This window comes from Dromiciops gliroides, chromosome 3, assembly GCF_019393635.1.
Source record: "Dromiciops gliroides isolate mDroGli1 chromosome 3, mDroGli1.pri, whole genome shotgun sequence".
Taxonomy (NCBI): Eukaryota; Metazoa; Chordata; class Mammalia; order Microbiotheria; family Microbiotheriidae; genus Dromiciops; species Dromiciops gliroides.
Window position 1 is genome coordinate 380,602,407 of NC_057863.1, and position 17,879 is coordinate 380,620,285.

The 17,879-nt window shown below is 36.3% G+C and overlaps 1 protein-coding gene across 1 annotated transcript in view; it reads left to right on the plus strand.

The window, feature by feature from the left end:
- NCKAP5 (NCK associated protein 5) overlaps positions 1–17,879 on the plus strand; it is a 1,132,898-nt gene extending 1,115,019 nt beyond the window's left edge. The window contains 1 exon segment of the mRNA XM_043991612.1: positions 16,413–17,879. Within this exon segment, the coding sequence (XP_043847547.1) occupies positions 16,413–16,694 (282 nt within the window). The 3' untranslated portion in view covers positions 16,695–17,879.

A 17,879-nucleotide genomic window follows, 5' to 3' on the forward strand; every position in this document is an offset into this window, starting at 1 on the left:
TGTATAAATGTGTACAAATGAGTGTACATATATATGTGTGTGTGTATACATATGCATATATACGTATATAAAGTTTGCATGTGCATCACTTTATTCTGGGAAAAGATGATTCCACACAATGTTATACATACTGATCAGGCAACTTGTTTTTCTCAAAGAAAATTAAAGAAGGTGAATATATGGCGATAGTAGAATTCATGACTAGTACCTAAGAAACACAACAAAAATTTGATTCTATATAAAGATTGCTCTTAGGGGCTCAAGATTCTTCCTTTCAAATTTTTTGTTGATCAGCGAAATAATGTTTCTGATGCCTGACTTGTACATTGCTGGATTTTTTTTAGGATGGCGCTGACAGTTTTCAATTTTATCTATAAAACCCTATATCATTTGCGTTCTGATTACCTTTGAGATTGCTTCTCTACCCTTGCCCCTGTATTGTCATTTGAAATGACCAGAAAAATTGTATTAATTTCTGGGTTTCACTATATTGAGGATCCTTCCTTTTCTCTCTGTCCTTTCCTTCTCTTTTTGTTGTCTCTCCAAGAGGGACCCTGTGTCTTTGGGATTTCTTTCTATTTAGGAGCTTAATTGTTAGGCTGGTCAGTACAAGATAGACTAACTTCTTGGAATCTGGTACATCTAAGCTGTGTTTTGCAAATTGCTGGGAAAACCCACATTAATGAGCTTCAGTTATTTTCGATAATTGACTCAGAAGTGGGGAGGCTTAAAATGGGCTCTTTCTGCTACCTGAGAACTCTCTTTTCTCCAACTTCTTCAAATAAACCTTAAGTGTCTCCCTTAAGTCCCTCCAAAGACTATATCTTCTTCCCCTCCCCCCCCCCCCCCCCCCCGGCAATGAGGGTTAAGTGACTTGCCCAGGGTCATACAGCTAGTAAGTGTCAAGTGTCTGAGGCCGGATTTGAACTCAGGTCCTCCTGAATCCAGGGCAGGTGCTTTATCCACTGCACCACCTAGCTGCCCCAAGACTATATCTTCTTACCCTCTGTTACATAAAAACACAAATGTCATTTGGTTTCACGTAGAGTATACTATTGCCCATCCAGTGATGAATATATTGGTAGTTTCAGAAACATTTTATATCCATGCAGTTTTTCCTTGAGGCTGAAGAAAGAGACCTTCTCATTATTTATCCTGAGAGTTTGATAGGCCTCCCTTGAGAAGGTCATTGTCTGCTATAGCAAAATAATCATGGTATTTCTGGACAAGCTGGCAAAAAAAAATGATTCATTATTTCAAGAATTATTTTAACTTCAGTCCAAAAAATGGGTGAAGGCTTTTGACGATCTGGAAAGGAGGAAAAAAAACTAAACTTATTGTATAAAAGCTTATGCTTAAAAAAAAAAAAAGAGTGCAAACATTACATTTTAAGCTCCACCATAATGTATCAAGGGTCATAGATTCTCTTTCACCCCTCTAGTCTCCTGGATGCTATTGTACAACTCTCTTCTCTGCAGCAACTCACCACTTCACCTTCTATTCTCATCCATTTCAGTAAATAAGATAGGAGAGTGCTTAAGGTTCTCTAAAGCCATCATGCCCAACACCTGGCTCCTTTCCTGGCCTCTAATGGAAAAACCCACCTGTCTGTCTATCAACAGATTCCAAAATCATAAAGCTTTTAGCTATATCAGACAAAATCATGGGTCTTTCAAGGCAAATATTTCACTGAGGGGAGGGGAATTGCATAATTACTGGACAGTATATGGAGAAATATACCAAGGAGGAGTTTATAATACAAATAGTATATCTATATCAGGTACTGAGACACATATTATGCTGTATTATTTTTACAATAAAGTTTGTTTGGCATAAGCACAAAGCAGATACAAAGTAAGAGACAGTTTGACTGATGAAGACACTGAATTTCTAAATGTAAACAGAAGAGGCTGAGATCAATATGACCTTGACTATTTGCAGGCAAAGTAACTTGTGGAAAATTGAAATATGAAAGCCTCATGTACTATTTTGCATGACAGCAAGATTTTAAATATTACTTTTTTAAAAAATCAAAAGCAAACATACCCTGGACCTCCTCTTAAAGATTGGATCTGAGATGAAAGACCCTGAGTTACACAATTAACTATTGATTTTGTTGATCCATATTTAATTCTCATAGCAATTGAGTTGGTTTTGCCCAGTTGTGTTTTGCAGAAATACTTCACTGGGAGAAATGTGCCTTTCACTTTAACGTTAATTTAAAAACCAAATTGCTCTGTGCGTGTGAGGCAAAAATACAGTTTATTTTTATAGGAATGTGTGACTGACTTAGCCTCATAAACCAGTGTTAACTCAGCTTAAGTGCACTCCAAGAGAATGTTTTGTCACAGAATGGTTAGTTTGCCTAATACTTGTTTTGGAGGAATAAAAGATATCAACATGCCCGATGGTAGACTGCTGTAATGAAGCAGTTATGATTGAATATGCCCATGGTTTAATTTCTTGATTTGCTATTGTGTGCATAGGTGCAATTTTATCATCTCCATATCATCATAGGTTTTAGCACCCCTTGGAATGTCATTGCTGTGATGCTTTTATTCTAACTTGGGACAACTGAAGCACATATCACCCTTTCCCAACTGTCTGAATGAGATAGTGATCTGAATTTAAGCGAATTGTCTGGGGCTCTGCCTGAAAGAGACAGAAGCAATGTTTGGTAGCTGAAGGAAGCATTTAAAGGAAAGGGGCAGAGGCAATGTCTGCACCATTTATCATGTGCCTGCATTTTTCAATAACTGTTTCACCCCCTGGAAAGCCTCTTGCAGTAGTTATTCCTACTAGATTTCCAGGGAACAATGGCAGCTGCTGCATTACCTAGTGCTGGCCAAACTGGGCTGCAGGAGCATGTAAAAACCACAGATGGTTCAGAGCATGGCTGCCAGCCCACCAGAGGGCACAGATCAGGATGGCCATGTGATAGGAGTTCTTAGGTCAAGGCCTTTGGCAAGAAGAGGAAACAACTACCTCCACTGAAATCAATAAATGGTCAGATATCAGTTATACTGAGATACAGCTCCTCAGCCCCTCTTCATCCTGCTGCCTGAGAAAGACATTTTGGTGCCATCATGAGATAGTTTTGTTCAGGCCTACACATCTGCTGTCTTCCACAAAACAGACAAAACAATGGAGATACTCTGTGATTTTTCAGTATGGAAAGATGAAAGCTAAAAGAAAATTGTATTATATTGTATAAAATCATGAAAGAGATATATAGTATGAACACACTTAGCAACAAGAGCAAAAAGTAAAAGAAAACAAACCTACTTTTATTGAGTACCTAGTATATGCAAAACACCATATTAGATGGTGTAATACAAAGAGATGTAAAGCAATATTCCTGACCTCAAGGCCTTTCAGTCTTATTAGGGAGATGGAATGTAAACAAATGGCACAGGAATTTTGGGGGACATAGAAAACCTCATGGGTATGACAGTAGAGGAAGTTGAAAGCCTTGAAAGACAATAAGATTGAATTCAAAAGAAATCAGGAAGCCATTCTGGGTGGGGGGAGGGATATACTGTAAGCAAAGATATAAGTGGGAAAGTTCATAGAATTTTTAGAAATGATGATTAGACCAATCTGGCAGAAGTAGAAGGTTTATGTAAGGGACTAAGGAGAAGTAAGCTTGAAAAAGTGGGTTGGCGCCATATTGAATATGACCTTAAATACCTGGCAGAGTTGGAGATTTATACTGTAGGAAATAATGTTATTTAGTGATTTTCAGTAGGGGATGAATATGCTCCCCCATTTTGATGGGGGAAAATTACCTTTAGTATTTTTGGATAGGCAGGATGGCTTTTTAAGTAGATAGTTTACAGTAAGAAGACCTGGGTTCTAGTCCCATATCTGACACATATTGGCTGTGTGACACTGTGGAAATCATGTAACTTCCCAGTGCTCTAGGCTAGTGGTTCTCAAACTTTTTGATCACTGGACCACTTTACATTCTTAAAAATTATTAATGACCCACAAAAGGTTCATTTATGTGGCTTATAACTATCCATATTAACTGTATTAGAAATTAAATTGAGGGATTTTAAAAATATTTATCAATTCATTTTAAAATAACAATAAAACCCATTATAAGTTAATTTAAATAGCATTTTTTTTGGTGGAGCAATGAGGCTTACATGACTTGCCCAGGGTCACACAGCTAGTAAGTGTCAAGTGTCTAAGGCTGGATTTGAACTCAGGTCCTCCTAAATCCAGCCCTGGTGAAATAACATTTTTTATTAAAAATAACTACCTTCCAAAACAACAAGAAAAACAGCTAAAAGAGTAGCATTGTTTTAATGTTTGGCTTAATAGAAGAAAGATGGATTCTCATATCTGCTTGTGCATCCAATCAGTTGCAATTTTTTTTTTCAGTAGAAGTACATGAAGAAAATCTGTCCTCACAGAGATATGTGTTTGGAAAAGGGAGGATTATTTTAATATACAAATAACATCTTAATAGTATTACAAAAACAGTTTTGATCTATCCTTGAAAGAGTCTAAATGACCCTTGGGTGCTGAATCCTCAAAACACTAAGGCTGCAGCAGCATAATTATAAATTAAATCTTTGTAAAACTCTGGGTCCACAATTTCAGTGATGAATCAAAGATCTCATGATAAATTGTGGCAGAGCAAAGAAACTAGATATAGAATGGCACCTAATTTCCATTTGTGCTCTCCTAACTATAGTACATCTTTCTATCCAAGCAGACACTAGGTTCATAATATAAGAGAGAGCCATTGGGGGCAGCTGGGTGGCACAGTGAATAAAGCACGGGTCCTGGATTCAGGAGTACCTGAGTTCAAATCTGACCTCGGACACTTGACACTTACTAGCTGTGTGATCCTGGGCAAGTCAATTAACCCCCATAGCCCGGAAATAATAAAAAATAATAATAAAAAAAGAGAGAGCCATTATTCCAAGAAATCCAAAATATTAAAATGTCTTTAGAATAATTCCTATGTAGAATCTTCTCCTCCAGAGAATGTTTATAATGGAACAGATGAGCCTGTCTGAGTTGGCTTAAGACAAGATAAACCAGATGACCATTTGAAGTCCTATAGCTTTGTGATTATAATGCCCAATTGTATGACAATGTTGATAAAAGCATCTAGATTAGAGCTTACTTCTCTGTTCCCTAAGGCAGGCTACCAAGGAGCCATCCAGAGTGAGTATTGTGGGACAAATTCAACTATTTGAAATAAAAACATAAGACTTAATCACTCAGTTCCAGTTTTAAAGCTGCCCCACATTTGAGGCTGTGATGCATCTTGTGCCCATAAGGATAGACCTTATCCATAGGCAGAGCCACTGGCTGGTGTTAGACCTGACATGTGAATTGCATTAGTGGATGAATGGCTCAAAGATGAGTAAAGCTAACATCATTATGTCCACAATAGATCAGTATGTTCTTGGGATATACATTGGTTTATAATTCCATTTGGTTCCATGGCTCTTGTAAACTGCCTAATAAACTGGGAACTATAATGCATTGTGAATTCTAAATGGTCTCCTGAAGTCTACTTATAAGTGATTCCATATTAAATAACTATTTATGGGTTGATGAATTATATAGTAGATTTTTTCCTTGCTTTTAGGTACCCACATAATATTTCACTATAAAAATTTAGCTCCTTCAGGTAAGGTTTTATGATGTCCACCATTAAAAATGTGTTAGGTGATTTCTTTTGGAAAGAGGCTTCCTATGGAAAATTATATAACCTATCTTTTTCCTCTTCTCATCTGCTTCAAAAATAAAAAGAATATTATATGTATTCTTATCAAAGCAGCAGGAAATGCATCACTCTAAAATGCAAATATAATTTTATAATATCACAATGTATAGTTGGATTTTATGCTGAATTTGCTTTAGGTAGTGCTCATGTATTCTTTATCATACAGCATGTGCTAGAAGTGTATTATCACCTTAGGCACAAATGTGATGAACAAAGGTAGATAGATGGGTATTGTATGTATTATACTCAGTGATGGAGAGCATAACCAAAGAAAACATTCCCAATCAATCCTGTCAGTCAGGAGACTGTCAGATATAGATATACTTTTGTTCATAAAGGCACTAATAAATTATATGGGGAAAGCATTATGGCTTGGTTCTTATGAGCTAGAATCATTGACAATACTCAAATGTATGACTTGTGCATATGCAATATGTCTTAAAGTGTTTCAGGTAGGTCAAAGTACTTCTACCACCTCAAATACTACCTCAGCTCAGACCTTGGTAGAGACAAACCTAGGACTCTGTTCCCAAAGTTAAAGGGAATAGCAGGGTTCCCCCAAATCAGTGGCCCTGTTTCCAGTCCCCCTTCCCATAGCCATCATCCTGAGGAGAGACACTTAAGGAAACACCCTGTGGGCTTCCTCAGTAGCAACAGCTATTGGAAACCTAGAAAAGAAAGATGTCCCTGACAAAATCCTTGGTACTATTAAATGGTTCAACACCAGAAAAATATAATTTTTTAATTAAAATTACAATAAAAAGATGCATTATCATCTGTTTTGCCACTACACTTTAAGGATCATGGGGCCTTTTCATTTGACTTTATGTGTCTTGTTTCATATTAGAATGTGAGTCCTCAGGGCAGCTAGATGGCGCAGTGGATAGAGCACCGGCCCTGGATTCAGGAGTACCTGAGTTCAAATCTGGCCTCAGACACTTGACACTTACTAGCTGTGTGACCCTGGGCAAGTCACTTCACCCCAATTGCCCCTCAAAAACAAAAACAAAAACAAAAACAAACAAAAAACAAAAAAAGAATGTGAGTCCTTAAAAGCAAGAATTGTATTGATTTTATAGTCCCAGTCCCAGTATTTAGCCTAATACTTTGTATTTATTAAGTGCTTAAAATTGCTTTCCCATTAATTCAAATCTCATTCAAAACTGTGGGCATACTCTCAAGTCCCTTGAGAAAGTAGATTCAAAACATGTCAAACTGTACTTGCAGTAAAATGATACATATAGAAAACACATGTGGGAAAGGGGGTACCTCATGCTTCTGGTTCTCCCTTTATATAATCATTCCCCTTAGGTGTGGCTCTCTGTTGGGCTCCAAGAGCTGGTGCCCTTGTAGGGTCCATAACCTATACTTCTTGTTTGTTGTTTTTTGTCCTTCAACCTTGAAGAGGATCAATGACATCATGAGGGTGATATATTGATTTGTGAGTGAATTGGATTTAAGTGAGACAAATAAGCACAAAGTTGTCAACCTTACTCTCTCCTCCACAATCACCAAAGTCCAGGGGCAAGACAAAAGTCAAGACAAAGGATTTTGTTACCACATTGAGGGGTCATGATCCCTTTCCGCCTACAGACACTTCATCTTTTGGCAGGCACTACTACTCTGAAAACCATTGCTACTGGTACCAGTGGATTCTACCACTGACTAGTCAGTAGTGTGGTGCAACCTCTGAAGGCTGTCATGAGTTTCCTTAATTTACACAATCATCTGGGAAGAAATACAGTCTCTCTCTTCTACCACCTCTCCACCTCGATTTCCTCATGGTCTTGGATGGAGTACTTCCACCATCATTGCTAGAATGAATAATTCCAAACTATTATGTTGTGTTACTAGCACAAGCCTAAAGGAGTGTTTCTTCCTCTCTCAGCTAGTTACATGATAATTATTGTGGGGCATCATCATCTTTATCCAATTATCACAACACATTATTCCTCCCAAAAATAATTAAGGATGAATTTGCACCTAGTTTATACTTTTGATTGAATGATTCAAAGAGAAGTCTTAGTCTTATATGATTACATTAAGTGGGGTAGGGTTAGAAATCCTAACCCTTATACTAAGAAACCTAATATCTTACTCATTTTTCCTCTGGTTGTTTTTGATCCAAGCTAAAGCATGTCCCTGCATTGTGAGGGGCGGGGAGGAACAGAAATAACAGAGTTGAGCATTGAGTGGCAAAGGAGTGCAAGAGTTAACAAAACAGTCATAGATGTAAATCCTGCCTGAAAACAAATCTTTCATCTAATAAAGATCACTAAAGTGCTCTCATTTTGCCCTCCAGGACAAAAAAAGATTTCCCAAGCCATCCATCCAGGGAACACCAAGTTCCCTCATTGCTGAAACGCATCTTACACCCTGTGGTTGGACTGAGATAGTGGTTCTCTATTACCATTGCTGCACATTAATTTTTTAGAAGGGCAAGTGAAGAATAATGTGTCCAGTCGAGGTTACAGAGGGATTTCAGTATAAGGAGAAAGTAATTACCCAAGTTGAAATTTGACTAGGTTGCCAGGGTTAGTGCCACAGTCTTGTGAAAAGCATGAAAGGGTCTTAAAGTAGTCACCAAAGGTCATCCACTCCATTTTTAATGTCTCATCTCTGAAGCAGTACCTCCAAGATGGCAATAAATGATAAAGTAGGGAGAAGATTAAATGAGGAAAGAGAAGCAACCACTGACTGCTACATCTTCCTTGACTCTGGATGACCTGCCCCTGTCAATACTATTGAGGGTAAACCTTAAAATAGGGCAGGGACTTTATCTCAGAGCTTCTTGTCTACCTCCTCAGTTCCAGAGAACTTAAAAACAAGTGATTCTTCTCTGGATCTATCTTTCTAGTATGTGGAATCTGTGAAATTATAAAAAAAACCAAATCATTTATATGTCATATCTTCAGCTTTGACCAAAAGTCCAGGATTGGATTAATCCTACCCCTTGTAAAACACTCTAAGACCAGTGTAGCAAATAGAGATCCAACCTTAGAGTCTGGAGAACTGGGTTTAGGTAATTGCATAGTGACTATGCAGTTCTGGACAGGCAGCCATTCAACCTCTTAGTTCCCTCAAGCAACATTCTTGCTCTATAAATTGCAGAGCAAGTACATATCTCCATTGACAAAGGGACTTTCCTCACTGGTGTTTCTATGCCAGCAAAATCAGAGGTCTGGTCCATACATTACTCACTTGCCTGCACACATGTGTCTTCCCTTGTGAGCTGCCCCATATTTTCTGCAAAGTCATGTCCTCTTTTTCTCAGTTAATGAGCATTTGTTTTCTCTCTGTCCCACTGTGGCCCACTGGGGAGAAGCCAAGAAGGGAGAAAGGGAAGGAGACAGGAAGGAAGGAAGATGGAGGCAGGAAAGGTAGGAAGGAGGGAAGGAGACAAAACCATTGTAACAAATGTGCACAGCAAGCAAAACAAATTGCCCATATCAAAAAAAAAAAAAAAAGTATGTCACAATCTATACCCTGAGTCCTTGACTTCTGTGTCTGGAGGAAGATAAAAAAATTCATTATCCATTAGTCAGTCATTGCACTTAACAGAGTTCTTAAATCTTTAAAAGTTGTTTATCTTTACAATGTTATTTAAATTGCCCTCCTGATTCTGTTCACATCACTGTTTCAGTTCTTCCCATTCTTCTCTGAAACCATTCCCTTAATCTTTTTTTTTCTTCATCTTTTCTTTTTCTTTTCTTTTTTTGTTTGTTTGTTTGTTTGTTTTTAGTGAGGCAATTGGGGTTAAGTGACTTGCCCAGGGTCACACAACTAGTAAGTGTTAAGTGTCTGAGGCCAGATTTGAACTCAGGTACTTCTGACTCCAGGGCTGTTGCTCTATTCACTGCACCATCTAGCTGCCCCCTTCATCTTTTCTTAAAGCAGAGTAGTGTTCCAACATATTTCTAGACTATAATTTGTTCAGCCATTCTCCAATAGATGGACACTCGCTGAGTTTCCATTTCTTTCCTACCACAAAAAAAACCTGCTATAAAAATTGTATTTAAATATGAACTCTTTGAACTCTTTGGGGCATAGGCCTAGTGATTGTATCACTGCATCAAAAAACCCTCCATTCCTTCAAAATTCTCAATATCTATTGCTTCCAAGAAGCCTTTACTGCCTATCCCCAAGTCTGATTGCTATAAGTCAAATCACACTAGCATCATCTAAATATTATTTATCTGTATGTTACAAAATAGGTCTGTCATCAACCACCATGATAGGCAGTTACTTTCTGAAAAGAATAAAATTGAATATTTACAACAATAAATAAGTACTGAAATCATAATTTAGTGTCCAGTTTACACTGCTTTTACTAACTCTAACCTTTTGTTCCTCCAGTCTAAAGTCTCTTACCTTTTTTAAAGACACTAGTCACCACCTAGTATATGATCATGTATTTGAAGTTCATAAGCAGGTTTTAATTTCTTTATTTTACATTTTGGCAGGATGTTTATATTTTCTGACTCTAAAAATCATAATCAAAGAATGTGGTCTTATTTGAAGTAATAAATTATCTCTCACACTGAAACTATAAATGAACTAATGTGTAAATTTTTGAAGTATTCTTCCGTGATGAGAACTTTAGGTTCTGTTTGCTTTTTAACTATAAAGTATAAAACCCTAATCTGTGGTTATTATGCTTATAGTTTGTGGTTTTGTTTCCATCATTTGTGTTATTCTATAATTGCCTTTTTAAATGTTCTATTTTACTTATTTCATTATAAGCTCCCCAAGGGCAAGGACCACATCTTCTTTTCTTTCTAGTACTTAGAATAGATAAAACTTTCAATGTTTTTGACTGATTGAATAAGTGAAATTATGAGAAGTTTTCAGCTGAAAGTCTGGAAGCCTGAATTTCAATTTCAATTCCACCAAGTATGATAGTGTGCAAATCCTTTAATCTCATCTCAGTTGCCCCATTTGTATAATAGGTGGAAAATCTTTCTTACATCATAGGATGATGTTTATTTTTTTTCTGTTTAGAATTTTATTTTCCAAATTACATGTAAAAACAAATTTTGACATCTTTTTTTAAACTCTGTGTTCCAACTTCTCTTCCTCCCTCCTTCCCCACCCCCCTCCCCAAGAACTCAAGCAATTCAATATAATTTATACATGAGTAGTCATGCAAAACATCTCCACATTAGCCAGGTTGTGAAAGAAAATAGACAAAAGCAAAACTTCAGATTAAAGAACTATCAAAAAAAATATGCTTCAATCTCTTTTCAGATATCATCAGTTCTTTCTCTGTAGATGGATTGTAATTTTCCTAAGTCCTTCAGAGTTATATTGGATCATTGCATTGCTGAAAATACCCACGTGTTTCCCAGCAGATCATCTTACACTATTGCTGTTATTTTGTATATAGTACATTTCACTCTGCTTCAGTTCATGTAGGTCTTTCCAGGTTTTCCTGATAGCACCCTTTTCATTATAACTTTTATATAGTACCTTAAACTTGACAAAGAATTTTCTTCATAATAATCCAACAAAGTAAGTACCATGTTTTGCCATTATAATCAGTCATCATAACTGTTTCCCTCCATCCTATTCCCTTCCCATGATATTTATTCTATTTTCTATCTTGTTTTATCCTATTCCTCCTCAAAAGTGTTTTGCCTCTGACTGCGCCCTCCCCCGCACTGCCCTCCCTTTTTTCACCCTTCCCTCCTTAATAGGATGATGTTAAGAACAAAATGAAATAAGGGATATAGAAGTACTGGATGAATCATTACTTTATTAACAGCTATATATTTCAGAAGATTGAGAATATATATGTATATAAATACACACATATATGTGTATGTATATATGTGTATTTTCCAAACTTTGGAGTATTGCAAAAAAATCCATTTGTGTCAAAGAGAGGCAATGTGCCATATTGAATAGAATTGGCCTCAAACACAGTCATGACTATGTGACCCTGGGAACCTCACTTAATCTCTCAGTTTTCCAGGCATCTCTTTAAGTCTACAAGTAGCACAGTGGACCCTGATTTGTCTTGATAGAGGAAGTTTCCTACCTTGACAAATGAAGTCTATACAAATGAAGTCACGTGTCTCAGCAAAACTAAATATTTATTTATTTATTATATGTTAATATAAATATCTCATGTTTTCAAAGAATTAATAATTCTTGGCTGGAGATTATTTGCATATGATTATGTTTGGAAACAGGATAATGAACTAAAAGAACAAAAAAGCAGACCCACAGGTTCTGAAATGAAATGATCCTTGTTCAGTGTCAGGCTCCATTGTTAGAGTGTCTCCGGGTACTAGAATTAATTCTAACTAATCAATCAAAAAATATTTATTGAACATATCCTTCACTGTGTATGATATGGGGGGGAGGATATACAAATGAATACAAGATCAGGGACCTGCCCACATACCGATGACTGTATAGCTAGAGACACTAGTAACTGATATTCATGAGACAATTAGAGAATAAAAGCTATATTGTGATGTACAAACTTGAGCAGTACAGACATTAAAGTCTATAGGAGATAAGTATGGGTATGGAAAGCTTCAAGGAGATAAGACTTCAGATAAGTCTTGAAAAGTAGATAGGATAAGAATAAGCAAAGGTGAGGGAAAAGCATTCTACAGAGGGGAAGTAATGGTAATAAAGGCTTATGATGCATCAGATCAGTGGGATGCAGTAGAAAAAGCAACAGTAACCACAAACGTTTATTAAGTGGCTGTTAGGCATAGACAATGAGGAAGACATAAAGTCTTCCTATGACCTTATCTTCATGAAGTTTATAAAGTAGTAAACTGATACAAACACAAACAACTCTAATATACACTATTACATGGTTAATTTACTACAAATCAGAAAAATACACTGTGAGGTCTTAGGAGAAAGGCTGTTACCAACCAGGAAGCTCAAGTAAGGCTTCCTGAAGACTCATCACATTTGATTGGGCTTTAAAGGTAAGGGATGGGGGCAGCTAGGAGGCACAGTGGATGGAGCACTGGCCCTGGAGTCAGGAGTACCTGAGTTCAAATCCGGCCTCAGACACTTAACACTTACTAGTTGTGTGACCCTGGGCAAGTCAACCCCAATTGCCTCACTTAAAAAAAAATTAAAGGTAAGGGATGGGCTAACAGGTGAACAGGGAGGAAAAAAAGACATTCTTAGAGTAAAGGATTGTGAACAATGGTGGGTGTCTGGGTTCACACAGTTAGTAGTCAAATTTGACTAAAGAGTTCATGGAAGGGAATTATTAGATAAAACTGAGAAGAGAGGTGGTACTAGAGATTGTGAATATTGAAGGCCAGGTAGAATAGTGTGGACTCTTTTCTCACTAGTCAATAGAAAGCCACTGAAGACTGCTGAGCAGTGTAAATCTGGATGCAAGAAAATAGAAGCATTGAATGAAATTGTCAGGTAACAACATGTAAAGATAGAAGAGGAAAGCAAGGAGAAACCACTGGGGAAGCAAAAACCCTTATAAAGGAGAACAGAAAGAAAATCGGGAACCAGCAAAGAGAGAGCAGGAGTATTTATAGGGATTGAAAGAGAACCAAGTATGTAATGTATGTGGAGACAAGAAGAAAAAAATATCTACTAGATGAGTCAACAGTGTCAAAGGTTTAGAGGTCAAGGTGTATGAATGCTAAGCAAAGGCCATTGGATATAGTCATTAGAAGTTATTAGTGAGTCTTAATGAAACAGCTTCAGTGAAATGCTAGAAGTGGAAACCTAATTTCAAGGCACTAAAGGAAAAGTAGATAGTGATGAAATAGGAGCAATATGTATAAATAACTTTTTGTGAAATTTAGCTGCAAAGGGAAGGAAAAAAATAGGGCTATTGTTGAAAAGGTCTATAAGACAGAAAGAAGGGTATTTTTATGATTGGGGAGAACTGAATCTGTTTTAGGCAGATAAAAATCTTCCAGAGGCATGAGAGAAATTAAATATACATAAAAGAAAAGGCACTGCTACTCAAATAAGGTACTGGAGTAAGAAGAAGAAAATAATATTAAGGAACAGGTAAAGGGATTAGTGAGCAATATCTTCTCTTTTGTGATGGAAGGAAAGGAAGCAGTGAACTTTTTAGTTAGATTTACTTTAATTCCCAGTTCTGTCATTTCAAAAATTATATAATCCTGAGGACTAACTTGACTTCTCAGAACATCAATATCTTCATCTGAAAAACAGGAATAAGAATACTTGTACTAATAAGCTATAAAGGTGGTATAAGGATTAAAAGAGCTAATGGAAGGGAAAACACTTTTAAAAACTATAAAGTGCTATAAGTGAAATATTTCATTGAACACAAGAATTTTCTAACTCTTTTGATAAAGATATATGTGTATTTCCATTTAAAAAATTCTTTTAACCCATTCAAAGATGTGAGTAACCCCTAAAAGTTTTAAGTGAAGTTACTTCCAGATTCCTGAGCTACCTTTCTATAATTACCCTCCAATTCTCAATTCTCTAATCTATTCTGTGAACCTGCTTCTGCTTTCAAGGTAGCCATTTGAGAGAGAAATTTAGCTCTTTCCATAATACTACTTGCTATATGTTGTTAGAATAATGAAATATCATCTGGCTTAGTGCCCTATGTTTTTCTTTTCTATAGAAACATACCACCTTACTAAGCAGACATAGCTATTTCATCATTGGTTCTGGTTTCTGAAAATTAGACCCGTTCAGTGGGAAGAAGCATGGTGGGGTAAAATGTACCTTTCCTCTGTTGTACTTTGGTGGAAAGATCCCTTGATTTAGAATCAAAAGATCAGAATTCAATTTCTGGCCTTGCCATTTAGTAGCTGTTTAACTTTGGGCAAGTAACTAGGTTTCCTCATCTGTTAAAATAAATGTTGAACTGGATGACTTCCGAGGTCCCTAGCAACTTGAATTCTTTGAGTCAATGGATATTGGCTTTAGAGTCAGGGTAGAGGTTCAAATCCCAGCTTTACCATTTACTACCTGTATATCCAAAGGAAAGTTATTGTAACCTCTAATGGACTTCAGTTTTTAATATGCAAAATGGTAGGAAAATAAATGAGATCACATCTGGCTCTAAATCTACCTATTTTATGCCTTCTAAGTACTTATTTTTATGGCTCCCCCACCTGGAGATTTATAGCATTTCATCTTCCTTAGTCAAATGTAGCCAGGAAATAGAGAGATTGGACTATTTAGTACCTTTGGTATGTATACACATTTCTAGCACAGCAGCCAAACAAAAAAAAAAAAAACTACCCTGCTACACAGTAAGTAGACGAAAAAGGCCACAGAATATTTATCCATTCAAGTCCACAAAGGATATTATATCAGGCACGAAGTAAGATCATAAGGCCTGGGCTCTCATTGCCCAGTTCCCCACCCCACCCCCTTATATATAATGCTCATGGAACTACAGAGCCTTAGGTCATTTTTCCTTTTCTTGACTAAGTCAAAAGATCCTCCTTAAAACTATGGATTTCAGTTTTGGTGTGCAGTTTTTCCTTACATTTCCTTCCCCTTTAATTCTCAATAATAGAGACATTTGTGTACAAAGGTGACCAAGATACTCAAATTTTGTGGTCAATATTTTAAAGCTAGAACTTTTCAGTCCCCAAACAATGCTTTCATAAAGGACTACTGGGTAATAACAAAATACTTTAATCATTAAACCTTTCATTTCCACTTCTCCCTTCCCCTTGTGTGGAGGTGGCAAAAGTGTGGTAGATGGGGTTGGGAGTGGGGTGTCAGGAGAGAGAGGAGGAAGGGAAAGCAAGGAATGTCTTCCAGATTCTAACTCCTTGCTAATTTATTTTGTGATTTCCACTTCCCTACCCTGCAGACCAGAGCCATGAGGGCAATTGACTTTATTCAAGTTGTCACTAATCTCCTTCAAGTTTAGAGGATTTTACTGAAAGGGGGACTGTTTTTTATTAAGGCAGTGTTTCACAGAGACTTAGAATTCTCCAATTATATTCCACAATTATTCCTGACTGAGTTGAGAGGACCTGCAAGAAGATAGGTGCCCTGTCAAAGTCTCATTACTATGCTTTCCAACAAGGTTTCTTTGGGACTTTTCAGCCTTGAAAAGGCGGGGGAAACATTGTTGAGGCTACTTGAACAGGGGTTTTGCTAGAAATCAAATGTGCATGTGTGCAAGCACATGGACACAGTCCAGACATGGTATATTAGACATAAAAAATGAGAAGCTATTTCTGACAAGTGAACATGTATCTAAATTTTATGGCAGCTTTAGAGACTTTATGCTTTTAGGGGGAAAAAACCAGAAGTTTCTAACTTTTGGAACTAATCCAACACCCTTTCGTGTGTGGAAATAGTTATCCAATAAAATTAACTGAAAAGAAGTCAAAAACTCTGATTAAGAAAAATAAGGCAATTTACATGAACGAATTTCAAATTCAGCCATTTAAAATGGAATTAAGTGGCACTTAACTGTTTTGCAAATTGGGACCTATTTGTCTCAGTAAAATGATTAAAGCCCTGATTTATCCCCCAAAATTGACTTCATTATTACATCTAATTATGCTGGAAGATAGTTAAAGGCTTGTAAGTGCAATCTATCCCTTTAAAACTGTACTTTGCCCAGACAATAATTGAATATTGGAGAATATAACTTGATTTCCCCAAGAAATATGTTTCTAATATTTTCCCTTTTTTATTGCAGAAATTGAAACAAGTTGAAGAAACAAAAGAAGATTCTGAGAATAGATTATCTAAAATTTCCCTGGAGTCTCTCAATAAACTTAACAGCAATAGTGTGATTTTATTAGAAAAAGAGAAGAACTGTCTGAATAAAGTTGAAAGACAAAGGGAAGGAAAAGGAAGAAATGAAGATGCATCTTTAAAAAGCTCCAATAGGCCTGGTGTAGATAATTTGGAGTCTTTAAGTGATTCTTTATATGATAGCTTCTCTTCCTGTGCGAGTCAAGGTTCAAATGATGTATAAAAGACTTTTTCCTCCAGTGGGCTGTGAATAGAGCACTTAAGGAACTGGAAAAAAAATAAAATATAAATATATACTATTGAAACAACACAGCCGAAATTTTAAGATTCACAGCAGGCTACTCTCTGGCTTACTTCCATGACACAGCAATAAAGACAGACTGCATTTGTTGTGGTGCATGAGGATAAAAGAAAAATACACAGAGGACACAAAAGTCTTAATTTTGCACTTTTTTGAATACTTGTACAGAAGTTGTAAATTTTTGGGGGGGGAAAGATTATATTTGTAGCAAAAAATAAATAAATGACAGCAATAAATTGGTACCATGCTCTTTAAAGGACAGGTTACTAACTTTCTTAAGCTGATGTTAACATTAACAAAAACTTTTAGTTGGAATTTTTAAAAAGTTTATTCTTCTAGTCTGAAAACTGTATGTAGGGACACTGCTTAAACAAACAAACAAAAACTGAGCCTCCTAAAACTTCAGTAAGAAACATGGTAATTTCCATTTTGAAATATTAATTTGGTCAAAGTTTTTATTTTTGTGCAATTTCAAAGTTGTTACTGGAGTTATTTAAGCTCTAAGTTGTTATAATTATCCATATTTTTACTCCAACTTGAAGAGGGTTCTGAAGGGAGTCCCTGATTGAAAAGGATATATGTCTGAAGTGACCTAGTACTATTTCTAATAGTTTATTACCTCTAAGGTCTCCTTGCAACCTCTCAAACATAGTCTTTTTTTCTATGTTTCTGAATATGTTTTTATTTTTTACCTAAAGTTCCCATTTGATCTCAATCCAATCCAATTCAAGCTTCCAGAAATGAAACCATTCATTTTCAATTTATACTTTTTTAATCAAAAACACACAAAAAAAGGTTGGTGCTAAAAAAATAAACTTTTTCATATCCATTTTTTCTACAAAGTGTTTATATGTAAGGATAAAATCTATTTCAAAGGTTATGTGTATTTTTTTCTAGATGTGGACTATTTATAACTGATTTTGTACATGAACCTGTAAACTAGGTATAATGGAAATATTTCTAGGCTCTATGTGGTTACTGTAGCACATGCTCATTTTAAAAATATATATTGTATGTTCAGTGTTATTTGGTTAATTTGTGCAATTTATTCTATGTGGATTTTATCCCGGGTGATAATTGTGTGATTTTTCTTGTCCTTCTGACTTA